Genomic DNA, 18420 nt, shown 5'->3' with positions numbered 1-18420 from the left:
ACCTTGTTCTTACTCTTCTCTGGACAGCTGCTTGTAACCACTATTGGAGGTAAGATTTGCACAAGATGGACTCTTGGTCTGAAACCACTCTGCTCTTCCCACAGAAAGCCCCTGGGCAAGAACAGTCAGATCATCGGCAGAATTCACCCGCCTGCCTCAGCATCCAGCTCATCTCTCACCTCTCTCCTGTCCCACCTTAAGTGAGTGTCGCTCCATTCCGCAGACGATCCCTGGATGGGACAGCAGGCAACTTAACCACTCCCTGCTGCTTGTCATCTTTGCCACGTTGCTCCTGGAACAGCCTTTTCCAACTCAGGATAGCTGATTCCACCCCAGGTACACCAGCACATATATATATATTTATAAAATATGTATTCTATTTATTCATTTAATATATTTATTATGATATATATTTGATATGCACAGTGTATATCCTATATCCTGCTGTCATTTTGAGGAGTGTTCAGATAGAGCCACGTGCACAACACAGTATTGTTGCCACGGGTACAAGAAGTCTGAGTGTTTGTAGCTGGAGTCTGCAAGATTTTTCAGGCAGGAAAGAAAATCTGAAAGCGTCACAATGAGTGTAAACCCAAGAAACGAGGCAAGATCGTCAGACAGTTTTAGATAAACATGTTAAAAAGCAACACTTACAGAAACTGAGTCTGATTAAAAAGTTCACAAACTTGGTCTGCAGAAGAAGCACTAGACTGGTGGATAAGCAATATATTCAGGAGCCTTAGGTTCCTGGCTCTGTTAATAACAGCGTGACCTCTTGCCCTGCCCAGGCCTCTTCCCCATGGTTACAGACAGCACTTTTCCTTTGAATAGCTCTTTATTGGTTTCTCTCCACTGCAGCGCTCACTGAAGAGGTGACACGCAAGCATACTGATGAGTTAGAAACCTGTACACCATCTAACTTGGTATTGAAGTAGGGCTTTAAAGGTGTGCTTAAAACAACACATGGGGTATGCCATCAAACTCAGTACTTCCCCATGATGAAGCCAGAAACAGAAATACATCTACAAGCTGGACTGTGTATTCGCCAAGTTACTCGCATTGCTGAGCATATGTTACCTAAGGAAAAAATGGCATCTCAGATCACAAAAATTCAGAGACCTGCATTATCATGAAATATGAGTCTCTGAGTTATTTGAGCTTGTCTGCTAGAAATTGGCAGCATTCCCACAAAATGAGGAGGGGGAGTAGTTTACTTGACATCAAGAAGGTTTATTCTCTCATCTCTTGTCAATACCATCTACAGAGTATTAATGCTCATATCAGACTGAAAGCTATGAATTAAGTTTGGTATATAATTATTTGTCTTCATGTGCTACCTGTAAAGTATCCTACTGCCTGCCTGTGACTTTCATTCAGCACCTTCAGGAGGCTACCTGAGTACAAAGGAAACTTGACTTCAAGGCCAGACTGGAGAAGAAAAGGAAGTAAGTTAATCTCTATGCTCTTCTGTGATGTCTCAGCGTGTTATCAGAAGCCAAGACCTTCAGGGAAAGATGTCATAGACAGAGGCATGACGGAGGAGGGGGGATTTGTCTGAGTCATACCCCTTGCTGGGCATCTACAGCACCAAAGAAATATCTACGTACTAAATGAGAGTAATTTGCAAGGATGCAGTAGTGATTCTGCCCTGTGTGATTTAGCAAACCCAATTACAGTTACACTTCAACAGATGACTCCAAATGCTGCTAAAAGAGTTTATTAAAGACGGTACTAACAGCTTTCATAACAATGGCACATACAATGATTCAAATTCATGACAAATAGCATGGAGTTTTGAAGAGCATTATTATAATACACCACGAACAAGAACAAAGCCGATGTGCTATCTCAGAACTCTACAAGCAGGCCCATGAAATACAGGAGTTGTATCATAAAGCTGTAAAAGTGTCAGAGAAAATAGAAAAAAAAATGTAATTCAATACGCAGTCCTTGAATTTATTGACAGTATTACAGTACTTTATGGGCAAGGACTGGCTTGTTCCAGCTGCACTTTCCAGAGCACAAGGGCAACTGGAAATAGCAAAAAAATCCCCAAAACACTAAGAAGCCCTCCAACAACCATACCTCAGGTGCAATCACTACTCCAGACCTTCCTGCTTAAGAATTTTCAGTCAGAAATTCTGACCTCCCTGCAATCAATTTGCTCAGGACAGTGTTTTGTTTTGCAAGAAAACAAAACCCAGATGCTTCTTTAAGACAGTGCAAAAATATTTTCAATGGTATCGTTAAATCACAGATTAATGACAATCAGCATGGATCAACTGCAGCACGGCCAACAGTGACTTCAAGATCAGAACTGAATGGACCTGCTGCCCCTTGACCAGCACTCCAGACTGAGTGCTTGCAGAGGAGAGACATGTTGCTCTCTCCCAAGCGAGCCATCATTTCTGGGTTCATAGTGAGGATGGTCTCAGCTACTCCAGGGTAACAAAATGCTACAGAAAGCCTGCAAGTATTAAATTATCCAATCCTATGTCAAAAAACTAACAAAAGAATATTGAAGTGGAAAAAATACATAGCAGCCATGTTATCTGTCATGGCTCTGATGTTGTTCCCTTCCTTACCGTGGCGGTCACGGTAGCCAAAGTGTGAATGTGGAGTTTAGCAGCTTACCGCACCCCCATGGTGATAAAGGATCCCCAGCAGCACATGGGGATTTATATTCTCTGAGATACACCATCTAATTACAACAGCAGAGCAGCTGCAGCCTGCTCCTGGTGTGTTGCCTTTGCAGCTTTTGGCTATGAGCTCTTAGGCCCTTCTGCACTTGTCCCATTGGTCTCGCCCATGCTCACAGCAGCACATCCATGGTCATACATTCATTTGGTGTGCATCTTCAGAGCAATTTGCAACTTATTTTTTTAAGCAGACATTGAGGTGTCTGCATATCACATTGGGACACTGGTATAATCTGTGCCAGAACATCCCCAGGCGGCTCCACAGTACATAAATTCAATGAGAGATAACTGTGCTTTGACAAAACCCCAAATCATTATTATTCTCCCAATTTCCACACAGCTGTGTGTTTGTATCATAGTGTGATTATGTAAAACCTTTTTAATGTCTGCCAGCTTCAGAGGATAAAATCACAGTGCTGCATATCAACAAAACCCAGCATACCCAGCCTCCAATATAAAATAATTTATATACACAAAGCAGAATTTGCATTTTAAATAAGAAGAGACTGTCTCATTCTCTATGGTGTCTTACCCAGCTACTAAAAAATAAATAATTCACATCAGATTGACGGATTTGTTTCCTGCACAGCACAAGTGCGCTATTGGAGCTGACAAAGACAACATGAAAAAAAACTTCTGTAATTAATAAAAGAGAATTGTTGAACACTTGCACATACTGGCACAAGGCAGAAGAGAAAAGGGAACATTACACAGCTCAGGTGCCTTCCTCTGTGGAGCGGGACTCAGATTTCAACTTTACAAATTCTCTGGCAACTTCATCATTGGTTCTTTGGGAGAGAATCCTCAGGACCGTAAGTCCAGTCTCATCCATGTGAATCCTGCGCCCAAGGGGGCACCAGCAAGCACAGCTTCCTTTGTCTGCTATGTCTCTGAGCTGCATCACTGCTATCCCCAGTACTCGGTCCTCCCGAGCAAAGCAGTAATCCTTCACACAGACTTGGAGCTCGTAGGCATCAGGGCCATCTTCATTTCCCAGTATGCTGAAAAACACAAACACGTTTACTTACAGTTTCTCAGAATGTATAAATTCCTCTGCAAAATAAAGGCATCAGCAGCTGACTGGAGTGCTTTGATGAGCCACAGAAAACTCCTTTCTACAGAAAAACCTGGTCAGAGGGGGAGAAGTAAAACCTATGGTGTATGGGCTTTTTTGCTGATTTACAGCTGATAAAGACAATCTGGCTACTTAAAAGGAAAAAAACAGCAACACTTATCAAGTTGCCTTTGCATGTGTGTGTATTAAAGTGTGAAATGAGAGGCGTGGAGAACATTAAAGCCAGGCTAATAGATTTTCAACTCAGATGACTTTAAACATTTCTGCTACTGTTAAGGGTTGCTCCATTTCAGTAATTAATATTTTAATTAGATGAAGTCTTTGTTAAAGATTCAGAACCTTCCATTAAAGCAAAAGCTAATAAAAATACATTCCCAACCTTTCTGATGCTTCTAAAATTAAAATAATAATAAAAAAAAAGGGACAAAATCTCTTCACTTAGAGGAAGCCTGCCATTCCTCACATCAAAGGAAAATTGTATGGACAGTCCCTCTCCCCCAGGATGTTTACAGTCTTTTGCTGGTCATCTCTTCTCCTCTCATTCTTACTGTACAGCTGGGTGAGCACTAGTCTGTAGTTCTCTGTGTTGAGCCTTCCAAGAAGGAAGATGCCTTTGTAATAATGAAAGCCAAATAAGAAGTGATAAATGCTTAGTGTTGATAAAGACTGCAATTTTAGCAGTGCAACTTACTACCAGTTCCAAGGGCTGTATCCCTGGAAACAAGTTCAGAAAGCATGTCCCACAGGCCGAGTTGGGATAAAAACACACATTAAGATTAAAAGAACTAAAAATATGTAATGAACTTTTAGCCTCAACTCTACCAATAAAAGATACAAAGTTCATTAAAATGATGGAGCACAGTAAAGTATGTTCACAGGACATACAATGCGTTTCAGAAGGTAGCCAAAGGATACCGATGGTATAGAACAGACCTCAGCATCCCACCCACCGCAAAAACTACTATAATCTAGCTTTTTCTGCCAAGACACCAAAGACTGGGCCAAGCTACTCGTTCATGTACTTTTTTGGGCCCTGAGCAGGCTGTCTGTGGACACTGGAAAACCCTCTCTGTCCTCTGCATCTGCACTTGCCACATCAGATCCCCAGGCTATTTTTCATACGTACAAGTGAAAGGTTTCATTGTATTTGGGAGCCCAGTTGTTGCTCTTTGACTTCGTTGTGAACTTCCTCTTCTTGTCACTCTGATGGGGCCCAATCATGGTGATTTCAACAAATGGTCGGAACATGCCAGACGTTTGCCACTTCAGGTCGTTGGCTGCCACAACTGGAAAAGAGAGTCACAACCTGTTTTACAGTAAACAGTAATTTGTTTCCATTGCTCTGGACACCTTTCCACTCTGCTCTGCTTTCTATTTCTTGTTTCAGAGGACAAAGTCCAACTCAAAACACGCCAATGCCCTGACACACATGGGCAGGACTTTTTTGTAATACAAAGAAATGCTTTTTTGCTCTAGTTTAGGTTCTGTGAAGGGAATTTAATACTTGGGACAGCACTTAGCTTTTGCCATATGCATAGTCAAGAAATTAGTCCAAAACAATAGGCATTCCTGCAGGTCCAGGTAGGCTGCCCTGCCAGTTCAGTGCTTACGTCTACATTACGTGTGGGATGAGGAAAAAAATAGGCATTTGGGGGGCGATGTTAAGGTCTCTGTTGAAAAGGAAAATGAGACTGCAGGTAAGACAAACAAAGCCCATGAGCTGTAGGTGGTTCCAGAACCCAGAATTATTAGCTCTTCAATTCTCATTCTCTCTTAGGTCACTGCAGGGAACAGACTGAAGCACAGGAAATAGCTTCGAAAATCAGTTTTTGCATTGCAGTGTAGATTTAGCCAGAAGAGAGGCCTGAAGAGCTGTTTATATAAATCTTCAGAGGAAATTAAAGTAGTTAAATATGCTGTATTCAAGTAAACGAGACGAAGGAGGAAGAGGAAGCCTGGGATGAATCACTGCTTCGGTTATTTTCAGAGCAGCTCTTCAGGGACCAACGTGGTCTTCAGGACAGGGCAGAGGAGCTTCTGAGCTCTTACTGGCTCTGCGATCTCTCGGTTTACACTGAGCAATTTCGCAACATCACCCTGTCATGCTGCCTTGTTCTCTGCAGCCCAGGCTAAACTGTGGCGCCTGGCGAGAGCCATCATCCAATTTTTGTTTACATCATATATCGTTGCCAATAAACAACAAGACTGCACATTGCCATGTCATTGGCTGGACAAGCTCATTTGCTGTTTCTCTACATGTTCCTAATGTGAAACAGAGAAAACAATTCTGGATTCACATCCCGTGAGATAACACAGAAATATAATGACTGCCAGCTGGAGGTTTGCCTCGACACAGTCACAAAGTCTGAGCAGTAACACATGCTTTGCCATACCTTTCACCGTGACCTTGTGCTCACCAGTTCCTGGGTGGGTATACAGGTCGATCTGTATGGACACTTCACCCACAGGATCATCCACACCGGAGCCTGTTGGAAGAAAATTGACATCCACCGTGCACACAAGGATTATTGTTTATTGGCACCTGTCTTTGGTTTATGGCCTCAGCAAGACAATATAGCATTTTCACAGTACACCTTCCATAGCCAGCTTTTCAGTCGACACTGATAATGTAACGTTAATGCAAGGTAACATCAGGCTTGCATGCCCAACACACAAACACTAACATTTTTTGTACTCCACCATGAAGATCATGTCCTGTTGAGAATACTAGTAAGAATTTTAAAAGAATTTAAAAGACCTAAAGCTCAACAATGGAACCTCACAGAGAGCAAGTATTTTTCAAAAGTTCCTGCCAAGCTATCGTGTGTACATGCAGGCATTCCAGCGGTGGGTATCGGCATGCCGTCTGCTCAGGGAAGAAGGAAGGACCAAAAAGCCCAACAAAACAAAAATTACACCAGAGAGGAAGTTTAGGGAAAAAAAGACAAAGATGTTAGTGATTTGCACAGACACACAGTGCAGTCTCACCCTCCAAGAACCTTTTTCCATGTTGTACATCAGATAAAAGTTGTCATCCTGACTGCCTATCTGCTTCCCTTCAGGGGATAATGAGAACCCCTTCACTGTTGTGCACCAAAAATGATGAGATAGAAGCACTCACAACTTGCATATTTAATTCCCTTCATCAGTTAGCCAGGGAGAAAACAACATATAGCTCCAAAGAGGAAAATATAACGTATTGTAACAGAGGGAGAAGATCTCACGAACCTTCATGTATTATGATGTTTTCAACTTTTTAACTTCTAATCATAATTATCATGCAATATGTGGAAAAGACATTTTTTGGGTAGGAAAGTCAAGATGGCATGTAAATTACAGAAGAAGACTGCTTTGCAAAATGAAAATGAAGTCTTTGATAAGATAGATTGATTTTACTTTCTCTTTGACAACTGTCTGACCTCGGGCTGACAATTAGCAATGCTGTTGTCATTGGGATACCTACAGGGTAACTGAGTACCTAGGAACAGCAGTGTTGTTTTGTCAGTTTTGAGGCTAAGACACATTACTAAGTGAAAGAATTAGTGTGTTTGAAATTCAAGATAAGGACCTTGAAGGATATAATTAAACAAACGTTTTGATTAGATAGATCTAACAAGTCAACTTTCACAAGAACAGTCTGCAGGCAGCAAAAACACTCATTTAAAAACCAAGAGGTTGAGAGCTCATCTGTGCAATTCTCTGAAGAGAATTACATGACACAGATCTGTAGGCTGTGAAAGTCACATTAATATACAAGTAGAAGTATCTGAGCAAGCAAAACAGAACCTCAAATTTTTATCTTAGGGTAGATTCTCACTCTCGACCTGAGTACAATAAACAGCCTCTAGGCTGTAACATTTGTACATGATCTTGAATGTACTGTTTCCTCCCAGCTTAGAAGGGCAGTGTTCCTTCTTTTTTGTATATAAGCACAGAGCTTTAAAATTGGTAGGCTTGATTATTGACCTGACCCATCTGATGGTGCAGCTCTGTCACTTATACTGTCGGCATTTTCCATGGAAACAGACAAGTTTACCAACAGTATATAACAACTTTACCAGGCCACATCTGCAGAAATATCAGCTGCCAAACACTCAGGTCTTTATTTTACTGATCTTTAGTGTAATTAATAGGTTATAAAGGAGACACTGATGCTTCAGAGGAATGACAGCAGAATTATCCTATTACATTTGAGGAGGACAAAATTTAATTTTATTTTATTTCTTCTTCTACCCTCATTCTTGTCTTGTCATACAAAAATCTTGTTCTAGTAACTGAAATGTTCAGAGACAAAAAAACACTTTGTAGATGGCCAGTGAAAAATATTCTGAGCACATACACCTCTGTGCATATACATATTTGCACATTTAGTGACAAGCAGATTTAAAACTTGACATGCAAGTCTCATTGGTAGTGCGATACTGGAAGGTGAAACTGCAGAACTGAGCTTGTGCAATGGGTTACAGATGTATTTCACCTAAGATAACAAAAAGACTTTAGACAGCAAAAAATAAATTGAGAGATGAAACACAACAAGGCTTGATTTTTAGGGCTCTCCTGAGCACGCAAACTTTTAGCTACCCCCTTTCAAGCCAGATGGTTCAAGCTCGGCCATAATCTTGAGTGCGTATCAGATGTTACCATGTATTACAGTAGCCTGTCTCAGCAGACCATACGCATGCAAGTCTAGGACTTGAAACAGCAATACACAGCCCATGGTAAAGGGTAGGGGAACAAGTCTGTAGCATCTCCCAAATCCCAGTCCATTTTCAAGACAGCTTTCATATCCCGTGAAAAAATCTCAAGCTTGGGGACAGGCTCTCAGGCAAGGTACAAGCTTCTAAACTGTGCAACCTGTAGCTCTGTCTGTGGGATGCAAGCATTTGGTGAAAGTTCACTTCTACAAGGAGCTACGGGGAACGGGTCTCTGGAAAAGGTTTCTGAGCATGGGCAAGATGACTTCAAAAGCAAGGCAGTTGACTAATGTTGTTATGGGAACAACATTAGACTTGAACATACCCTTATCAGGAAGAACGTCCTCATTAGCGGTAAACCTAATACCTTTCCCATCGTGCACTGAGACATGAATTCAAAAGGCAAGAAGCAAGCAAGATAAAGAGAGAAGAGTATGAATTACAATCCAGTTAGTGGTGTCACTCAATCAAATACAAAACAACTGTTCTAGCTCTCAACAGACAAAATATCCTTTTAGATCTTCTGCACCAACACAGACTTTGGAGAGCAAGGTTGTCTGCAAGTAAGGGATTGTCTGGGTTAAAACAAGAACAGAATTTGTGCTGGCATAACTAAACTACAAGCTCCAATCCAACTTCGCAGAGCAAACACTTAACAGCATAGTGCTATAGAAGCCTGCTCAGTAAGGAAATGAGTGCAATAGATACTTCACGAACTGGAAGATGCAACCATTGAGCAGTGAAGTAAGAGACTGAAACAGTCAGCATTTAAATAGTTCTGCATGCAGCCATTTCCTCCCATAGGCTTGTGGGAAGCTTGACTTACACAAAGGGAAACATCAGAGAGCTCCGGTAAGCAGATGTCAGCTGTAAATACTAGTGCCGTCCCTTCTGTCCCTCCAATGTGTGTGCAGATCTCCAAACCAATCCACCAAATGGGGTTACTGAGAAGTGTATGCAAGCAATATCCTTTTCTAGCCCCAATCCCAGGAGCAAGTCATGCCTTTCTCAGAGATATTCCATCACTGATCCTACAGATATTGGGTAGCTCAAGTCTTTTGTTCCCCAAACAGGATCCTAAACTCTCAAGCCTACTAATGTAGAAGATGCTGCTTTGGACCAGCTCAGTGGCCTACCATACCCAGGACCTGTTTCCCAAAGTGGCTCAGATAAGCCACAAAGGAATGTCATCAGTCAGCTATGAGAGATAATCAATGACGTTGTAATGCATGCATCTTATGTTGTAAAGCTAGAGCTTCATTCTTCCTAAGCTTCTTAAAAAAAAAAAATTTAAAAAAACCCCACCTCCTGCCCCGTTCTGTGGCAACCCTGTATATTCCTGCTGCTCTTAGATTATGTTCAATTATCTTTGTGTATCTGCTAAATACTCGCCCTCAGTGGAATTTTATAGTCAAATCAGACACTGCATGAAGCTGCTTCCTCATATCAGCTTGAATTTGCCACTTTGCAACTTCAATGGAGCACCTTCTTCCTCTAATTTTAAGCACTCCTGACCATAGCATGGAGTGTAGAACAGCAGTGCTGCATACATCCTTGCATCTTGGCTCATCATGACAACATAACAGGATCCACATAAAAAACTAGCTGCATGGTCTGGATATATAATGGGAAACATTTGTCATAGAACAGCAAAGATGGAAAACACACTGCACACAAGTTCCCCATTAAAATTGTTTTGTGTAACTCTAATGGCAACAGCCAAGTTCCTGGAGTCCCTTGTGAATGTAGCAGTCTTTGACCTGTCTGGCCACTGGATGTCATCGTTGCTCTGCTGGGACACAGCTATAGGACCATTCTCTCAAATGCTCACTCTTTAGTTAACTTCAGTGTTTTAATGCAGTATGTTTCAACCTAAGCAAGAATATATAGTGCTGCTAAAGATAGGGGTGATTCCATCCCCAAAACTAGACTCAACTTTTCTCTTTAAAAACATACCTTGTTTTGCTCAAGAATTCTCAGTACTTTCTCCATCAGCTGCGGAATGCCAGTGGCAAGCAGTCTCATTTGCACATGAGAGAAAAATGTGTTGGCTAGGGGGTGATTTCCCCTTGATTTCCAGGCTCGCTGTGACAGTATGCTGACAGAGCTAGTACAGTCTGTGGGGTCACCAGGTCTCATAGGCTTGGCAGGATTAAAGGAAAAAGGACCCCAAGCAAAAAGATGGCAGAAAGACACCCCATGGAGTTGTATGATTTTTCCTGCTGAGATGTAGTAGCCCAGTGCCAAGGCTTGTATTTAAACAGCTTATAAACTTAAAACAGTTTCAGTCTTGACCTAACTTCTAATAGCATCTGTCCCCTCTTCCTGAGATTAGTGAGGTTCATAGCCAATGAAGGTCCCTGGCTAGGGACCAAATTATTCTGTACAACAATCTGGAGATGTTTACATGAAAACAATGAAAGATACAGACAATTAACTGCTTATCCCTTCCAAATAAATGAAATAGCACCGCTATCGTGCCTTCCCAGAGAGCTACCAAAGAACTCCAGTGACCCATCCCAGCAGCTTACTAATATGTTGTGGTGATTTGTAATCATCTAGCTCACACATATCCTGTACTGGCTGCAGACAAAACAGAGCTTTCATTGCTCTCCTAAGAGACTTTTCCCTTCACAGGCAGCATGTAGCTCTATGACTCATCACACTGCTGTCAATCAGCCTTAGTCAGGACTACAGGGGCTGCTGGCAGCTGGCCTGCGACACAGGCACCGACTAGTTTCTGCGGTGGTATCTTGTTGAAATGGTCTCTCACACCACCGTGTAAGTCTCAGTACAGTAACTTCAAATTTCACTTAAGTCACCCACCCACATTAATTCATGAAACGTGACTGTTAAGTGAGGATTGCAGAAAAAAAGACCACAAACACCCCAGGCCTTATGTTTCACATATTTCTGCTCTGTCAAAATGTAGTTGCTGAGTGGGAAATAACCCCCTTCCCCTCCTTCCCAGTTTCAAAAGCTCTGAACTGTCATGTTTCCAGAAACATTACTGCCAAAAGCACTCTACAAACTGGCAGTACAAGACACAGCAGTTATTAACAGAGCGGATAGCTCCATTCAACTTCGCCAACACCACAGAAGAGCCTTACCCTGAGCTGTCTGAGTCTGGACAAAGGTTTTGATGAGAGTGTCTGTGGTCTGAGTGTAGAGAGAGAGAGCATATCGAAGTGACTGCAGGTCTGGACTCTTATCCAAGAAGGTTTTCTTCAGACCGTTCCCACCAGCATGGAAATATTGCTAAGAGTAAGAAGAAACAGGAAAAATACTGACAGAGTTGCAATCAGCAACCAACATTTACGTGGTATTGTGTGTGCGGATGGCAAAGAGCCAGAAAAATCCACAAAACAGCTTCTGTACTGGAAATCCAGCTCTTAGACCAACTGATACCAACTACTCATGGCTTTCCTCTTCCAAAGCACTTAAACATAAATATGCTGCCTACCAGCACATGCCAGCCACTTGAGCCTATTCAGGTTTACACTAACATGGCAGTATCACTCAGTGCCTTTATTGCTATAACAGCAGCGACAGACTCCTGCCATCTCCTGAACTCGGACAGGCACTGTTCTCCCAAATAGTATTTGGGGATGGAGCAACAGAATGACAGAGACAGAAATGGAATCACTTACTTTGATCGTATCCAGTGCCAGATCCAAAACGGCACACTGCTTTGGAGTGAGACTCCTAGTTTCTTCTCTCACCATATGATCCTGCAAACAACCATTATATTTGATGTGAGTATGTTGTCAGAGACCAAAGGAAAAGGAGCCCCCAGTATCATCACTTTCTTTGGATTTATGCTGTGGCTACGTGGCCACAGCATTAATTCAGCTATTTAAGGAACGCTTAATGGAGTCTCTCAGAGTCATTTATTACAACTTAACTTGAAAATAAACCCACTTTCTCTGTTTCTTGCAGGCACAAAAGAGAGAAATAAGGAAAGGAACTGGACAGAGGTAAGTGACAATTTAAAATCACAGTTTGTCTCTCAGAAAACCCAATGGGAATCTGCCTGCTACCCCTGTCATTCTAGAGCAGCCACAACAAAACTCTCAATACACTACCTAAATCAAGGAATTCTATGAACCAGATATTGGCCAAAGCTGTTATATGTCGTTTGTGGATTTTTTTAATTCTTCCATCTACAAAGGTCACTAATTCATCGTGCTGTTGGTGCAGAGGAAGAAAATCAAACAAACAAGCAACATGTTCTAGAAAATACCTTTACTAAAAGAAATTGTTCCCATTAAGACCCACCATCTCTAATAGCAAAGAGCCAGGAATCCCTTGGGAAGGGATTCCCTTTCCTGCAGTGGAAGCACGTCTCTGTTAAGACTTCTGCCTGACTACGTGGATGTGCCATCCTTTGGTATTTCACTAAGCTCGCTCTTTCTGATGCTTAGTCTAGGTCTCAGGGGAAAACGGCACATTTTAGGAAGTCAAAGCTTTGCACAAACCCAAATTCTAACTGTTTGAGCTGCAGGAGGGTCAGGCCAGCTGACTGCAGCCTAGGTACTGAAGCATTCATGAAGAAGATGCAGGCAAATCAGGCAAAGGCTACTTATCCCTACTTTAAAACGTCATAGCCTCTGATAACAGACACCTTCCAAGGAGACACATCTGCTAAACTGTCTTTGAGTAAAGCATGCCCAGTATGTGGCATCATGTGTGCGTTTCATGCTGATAAAACTTGCTGGCTATCTTGCAGCCTGGTGATTCTTCACATTGCCTGGTGCTGTTCCCATTCATTATCCACTATGATCCATCTCCTGCCTGATCGAGACGGGGCTCACTGCAGTCTAGGCACAGTGCTATAGGCATTTGCCATGCTTCTCACAGACATCTAGCTAGCACCTTTGCACAGTGCTGCATTAAACTGTACAGAAGATGCCTCTCAAGTCAGCAGTACCTCAGACAAGTTTGCGCTGTGCTTTCTTGAGGACTAGAGACATACCTCAACTTGCCCTCTACCCCACATGGGATGCTCCTGGTCTGGGGACCCAAGTACAGTGAGTGGCACAGTAACTCTGTAAGCTGCAACATATCTTCTGTTGTAACAAGCTGTCCTTAGGGGAGCAATAGCTCTCCTCCCTCTTCTTCATGAGCTGCGAGTAATTCAACTGAAGATGATGTGGCTTCACACTTCAGTACACAGAGGGTAAAACATTCTTTTCTCTGTCTGACAGTCAGATTAAGTGCACAATCAGCCAGAGCTCACATTTATAGGAGAGGCCAATTTAGTCAATGTAGCCTTGCCCCCAGTGCAGAGGGACTTTCATGTCTGTTGAAATGACTTTCTAGGTCTGCCTGCCAGATTGCACACACTGTAACAGAAACCAGGTGGTCAGCATTTTTTCTTAAACACCTAAAGCACTCATTCAGCCCCACCCTGAGTGGTCACCCTGCCAGTGTCCATGCTGTCAATGCACAGCAACACATCACTGCTTTCTAAAACAGCTTCCCAGTGCCATTTCCTTCAACACATGTAAAAACGTCCCAGTGACTGGACTGCTAAATGCTTTCACCTACACACAGAGGAGCCCAAGACTGTCACTGCCCTGTGTACCTGCCCTCTGCAAGTCCCACACTGTTCCTATAAAGGACTGCACAGAATGCTACCCTGCACTTCCCAGATTGCCAGCCAGCAGCAAGCCACAAACATCTACATCAAAAAATTATGCAACTTCAAGCAGAAGAAGTAAAAAAAAAAAAATAAAATCTTTTCCTAGTCTCTCAGACTCATTCTTGTATTCTCCACAGGTAGTCCCAGAAGAACCTCTGCGGTCAGAGCTTGGCTGGTTATCCTGGGGCAGTGCAAGGGAGACAAGGCTGCTGCTCCCTGCTCTGGCTGCTGGCTATTAAGCAAACCAAGCAGAAAGAGTTTGATAATAAATGGGAGGCAGATATGTGGCACTAAGGTGCCAGGTTTATGGTTGCTTTTCTGAGCATTTTAAAATACACTGTGAAATTGATTTGTCATCAGGATGAGAGCCTGTGCTTGTCAGGTCTGTCAGTCTCAGTTTTCAGCTGAGTTATCTGATTCACTAGGGCTCTGTTCTTCCTGTTCTATTTAAGACAAATAAAACTTAAAATCCATCCTGTAAGTTTCCCAGGCTTTTAGTGGAACTGCAAAATGCCCAGGAGAGGGGGTCTGAAAAGCCATTTACTCATGCCTTCCCTGTTAGCTTGTATGTGCCTGCAAAAATGAAAGGAAAAAAAAATAATATCCACAATGCTTACACAGACCCAAACAATTTTCATTCTTTTAATACCTTTACTCTTCTGGAAATTTTTGGACATAATGTCAGTTCACACCATCTGTCTGAACTAAAGGTCTCTAGAACTCAGATGGTAAAGTGCTTTCGCATTTGTGTACAGCTCTCTTGCCACATATAAAATCCTGTGTACCTGTGCTGCTGTAGTCCTATATGTGGCTATGCAAATAAAGGCTTGAACACACACCAGGGCTTGCCTGATTTGCATGCTTATGTGCATTTCTAAAAATGCAGTCCAGAGTTACCAAAGTTAAGCTTTACAGACACTGAAGAGAAGACAGGCTACTGCTGAGCGATGGCCTTCATCTGACCAGCGCAAATGGAAAGTGGCAAAGCTTCCAACTCATTCCTGGCAAAAGGCACCTTGCATATATTAAGAAATTCCAGTAATGAGAAAATATGGAAGAAGTAAAAGGTAACAATGAATGTCACTGGCTATGCCTGAGAATGCAAGCAAGCCACAGGAACTCACAGTCATCTGTGCACAAACTTGTCCTTGCAACCTGGGAGGAGAAATGGAGCAAATTCAAAGCTCTCCCACTTTGACACCAGGAATGCATGTAGAAGGCAGGGATTGCTTCTCTTCCTCCAAATGCTGAGTTCTTGCTGATGTTTTTGAAAGGGGAAGGGGATACTCACAGGAGGCTGTGGTCCAGCTCCAACTGTCCCAGGCAGGCTACAAAGCTCCTCTCTCCCCATTTCTCCCATCGAAGCAACACAAAGCATTGCAAGCACAGGAAGCAGTGGAGGTAGTGCAGTCCTCGGGAGCCACATCACCAGGGAGGACAGCCTGGCTGTGGGAGCGCACAGGGCCATCCCCCAGCACAAGTGACAGCTACTCCCCTGAGGAACCACACTTGAAGGTTTATGTTATGTCACTGTTAACTGATACTAACAGCCTCAAAATGTAGCTGGAGAAAAGCATGTGCATCTAATGACACACCTGCATGTCCAGATCACTTTCCAGGATTGCTAATAAGCACTACCTTAAATGAACTGTGTACTGATCTGGGTCATCAACATGTGTATGTAAAATGTGTCTGCTGGGCAAGGGAAACAGATAGTCATATAAAGACAGCTGTAAGAAGTGCACAAGACAAAAAAAAAAATGGGAAAAGACAAATGCATTTTGAAATTGCACTAATCACTTAGGAGAATGCCCTTTGCTGTCGGAAGATTTCCCTGATCATGCTTCAAGATAGAGTTCAAGTTCAGCTCCATCTTCCTTGCAGCACAGTTTGTGCACTGTGACACTTCAGATTTATACCTCCTCTTGCACAATACCTGTTTTGTAGCACAAGTCAAACCACAACATAGTGCAATCTGAATGTTGTAAGGCGTCACTATTTTCATACCATTCTTGTCGTGACCAGTGAATTAATGCTTGATTGGCTTATGGTGAGGTAGTGTGCACTTAGTAATGCTCATGTCATGCACTGTCACGTCACGCACTGTCAAAACACATCAACATAGCCTTCATGCTAAATGCCAGCTTGCCTGCAAAGAGAGCCCACGCAGAGGAATTTACAGAGACAGGCTCTCTTCCACAAGCGACAGTTATTTTTGTAACAGTTCATATAATTCATCAATAGCTAGCACAATCATCTTTCTGACCAATACCTCATTATCACGATCACATAAGGGACTCCCTTTTATACATGGGGATACAGAGGAACTGGCCAGATATTGAGAACTTTACTTTTTTCATTTTAAATTGATATACCAAACTGATCACTGTATCTACAGAAGACAGAAGCTACTTTGATGATTAAACCCACAATAAAATTTAACAGTTAAACACAATACTAATATTAGCAGAATGCATTTAAAAGCACAATTAATGCATTTAAAAGCATTTCTCTACAATTGCATTCAGTAACAAACCACTGGAAGCACCAGACATATTATGCACTACTACACCTCCATGGTTATGCACACGGACATTAACACAAGCCATGCAGAACAATACCTTCAACTTTGACAAGTGTCCCAGTTCCTTAGCAGCACTGAAAATCAACTGTGTGCCCTATGATTGCAAGAAGTTAGAAAAGAAAGGAGGGGAAAAAAAAGATTATAAACAAGCTTTGCATGTTTTTCCTTTGAGCAAGTCAAGTCAGTTCACAGCTAGAATTTTACATAACCGCCCCAAGGCCAGTCACAGCAACTTGACTCTTTGCCAGTTTATTACCTGGTATAAAATCTGGCATTTCCGTGGATACCACATCAAGAACTATTTCGGAACACAATATTCTGCTAACTGGTTCACTCTTGCTTACAGCAGTCACCCATTTAATAAGGATGTGTGTTCAAATGGATTGCACAGGCTGGAGGTGAAGGCAGTACACTGGCTTCATCTCAAAGTGTTCCTTTAGATTTCAAGTCTAAATACACATGAAGACAGTATATGACTGGCCAAAACAAAAGATCACACAACTGATGACAACCTCTCTATAGAAGTAGAGCCCAATCAGCACGCTGGGGTTAAGCATATATCAGATCAGGAATAAAACTGGGTCTGAGCAGTTTTCAGGTGAGAGATCAGCAAACAAAGTCCAGTGAATACTGCTGCAATCACCTTTACACGTCAAAAGCTTGGCCAATGGCTCTTCTTCCCCCACTGTGCCTTACTGATGCTGTATGACCAATGAAGAAAGAAAAAGGGAAGATAAATCCCAATGATGGGAAATTTTGCTTCATGTCACTTACACTCTAGTATAATGGATTTTTACATACTTTCTCTGCAGTGGTTACAACATAGGTATTTTTCCTTTTCCCCACGACAGCATTTCTCTGCTATGTAATAGTCCTTTTGCCTAGGGAGTTAAGACCAAAATTCAATGAGAAAGCCAAAAGCAATCAAGACAATTCTGGAGCCTCTTGTCCCAGAGGTGCTTTATGGGGTGTGCTGGAATTTACTTTCTTCCACTTTGCTCCTTTTCATTCATCTAATCTTGCCTTTTTCTTTGAAAAAGTCACAACTGCCTATTACTCCACTCGGAATAAAACCCCAGCCTACTGTAGTTCTGGCTATGAATTGCACATCTATCATATCATGAAATTTGCCCTCCCCTTCAGCCCTCTCAGGCTAGTCAGATTTGGGCTTTAGGACCAAAACAAAGCTACAGGTGACCCCTCTTCCCTAATTTAACCTCCCCTCCATTATCTCTCTCAGGAAAGCCTTCCCTATGCCAGGAGCACTGCCCTGCCAAAGATGATCTTTGGCTCTCCTTGCTTGTAATTGGTCATTAGGGGCTATTGTTAAAAGTATGTGTAAATGTCACCACAGGTATCAGTTGAGAAGTGCCTGGGGGATGTCCCAGCTGAATACCTGAAATAACCTTCCAGGGACAGACACTGGTGGGTGGCACCACCAGTGTCTGTCCCTGGAAGCTTAATTCAGTCTCCAAATAAGATGAGCTTCATCTTCTTCAGTCGGGTCTTTTTGCTCAGGAAAACACTTGGAAGAAGATGAAGCTCATTTTATTTGGAGACTGCTGGCTCCATGAAGACCACACTTCCCCAAAGGTCTCCAGTAAATCCAATTCTCCTGTCCACAGCCCTCCTTTCCTCTCCTTTACTACCCTTTCTCATCTCAACAGTCTTTCACCCTCTCACTTAATCACAACTACCATGACCACTCCCCACCCCAAAATCCC

The 18420-nt window shown here is 42.5% G+C and overlaps 1 protein-coding gene across 4 annotated transcripts in view; it reads right to left on the bottom strand.

Moving 5' to 3' along the window:
• Nucleotides 1-1708: 1708 nt before the first annotated feature.
• Nucleotides 1709-18420, bottom strand: part of UNC13B (unc-13 homolog B) — a 221518-nt gene continuing 204806 nt past the window's right edge. For 2 of the 4 annotated variants that reach the window (XM_075019433.1, XM_075019437.1), the window contains 7 exons: nucleotides 16734-16790; nucleotides 12119-12199; nucleotides 11579-11726; nucleotides 8794-8850; nucleotides 6168-6260; nucleotides 4901-5060; nucleotides 1709-3700 (listed from right to left, as the gene is read on the bottom strand). In XM_075019433.1, coding sequence (XP_074875534.1) covers nucleotides 3415-3700; nucleotides 4901-5060; nucleotides 6168-6260; nucleotides 8794-8850; nucleotides 11579-11726; nucleotides 12119-12199; nucleotides 16734-16790 — 882 coding nt within the window. In that variant the 3' untranslated portion in view covers nucleotides 1709-3414. The remainder of the gene's footprint in view (nucleotides 3701-4900; nucleotides 5061-6167; nucleotides 6261-8793; nucleotides 8851-11578; nucleotides 11727-12118; nucleotides 12200-16733; nucleotides 16791-18420) is intronic. The other 2 variants (XM_075019434.1, XM_075019436.1) reach the window with 2 other exon arrangements.

This window comes from Buteo buteo, chromosome Z (assembly GCF_964188355.1).
Source record: "Buteo buteo chromosome Z, bButBut1.hap1.1, whole genome shotgun sequence".
Classification (NCBI taxonomy): domain Eukaryota; kingdom Metazoa; phylum Chordata; class Aves; order Accipitriformes; family Accipitridae; genus Buteo; species Buteo buteo.
This window is presented reverse-complemented; position numbering and strand designations above follow the sequence as displayed.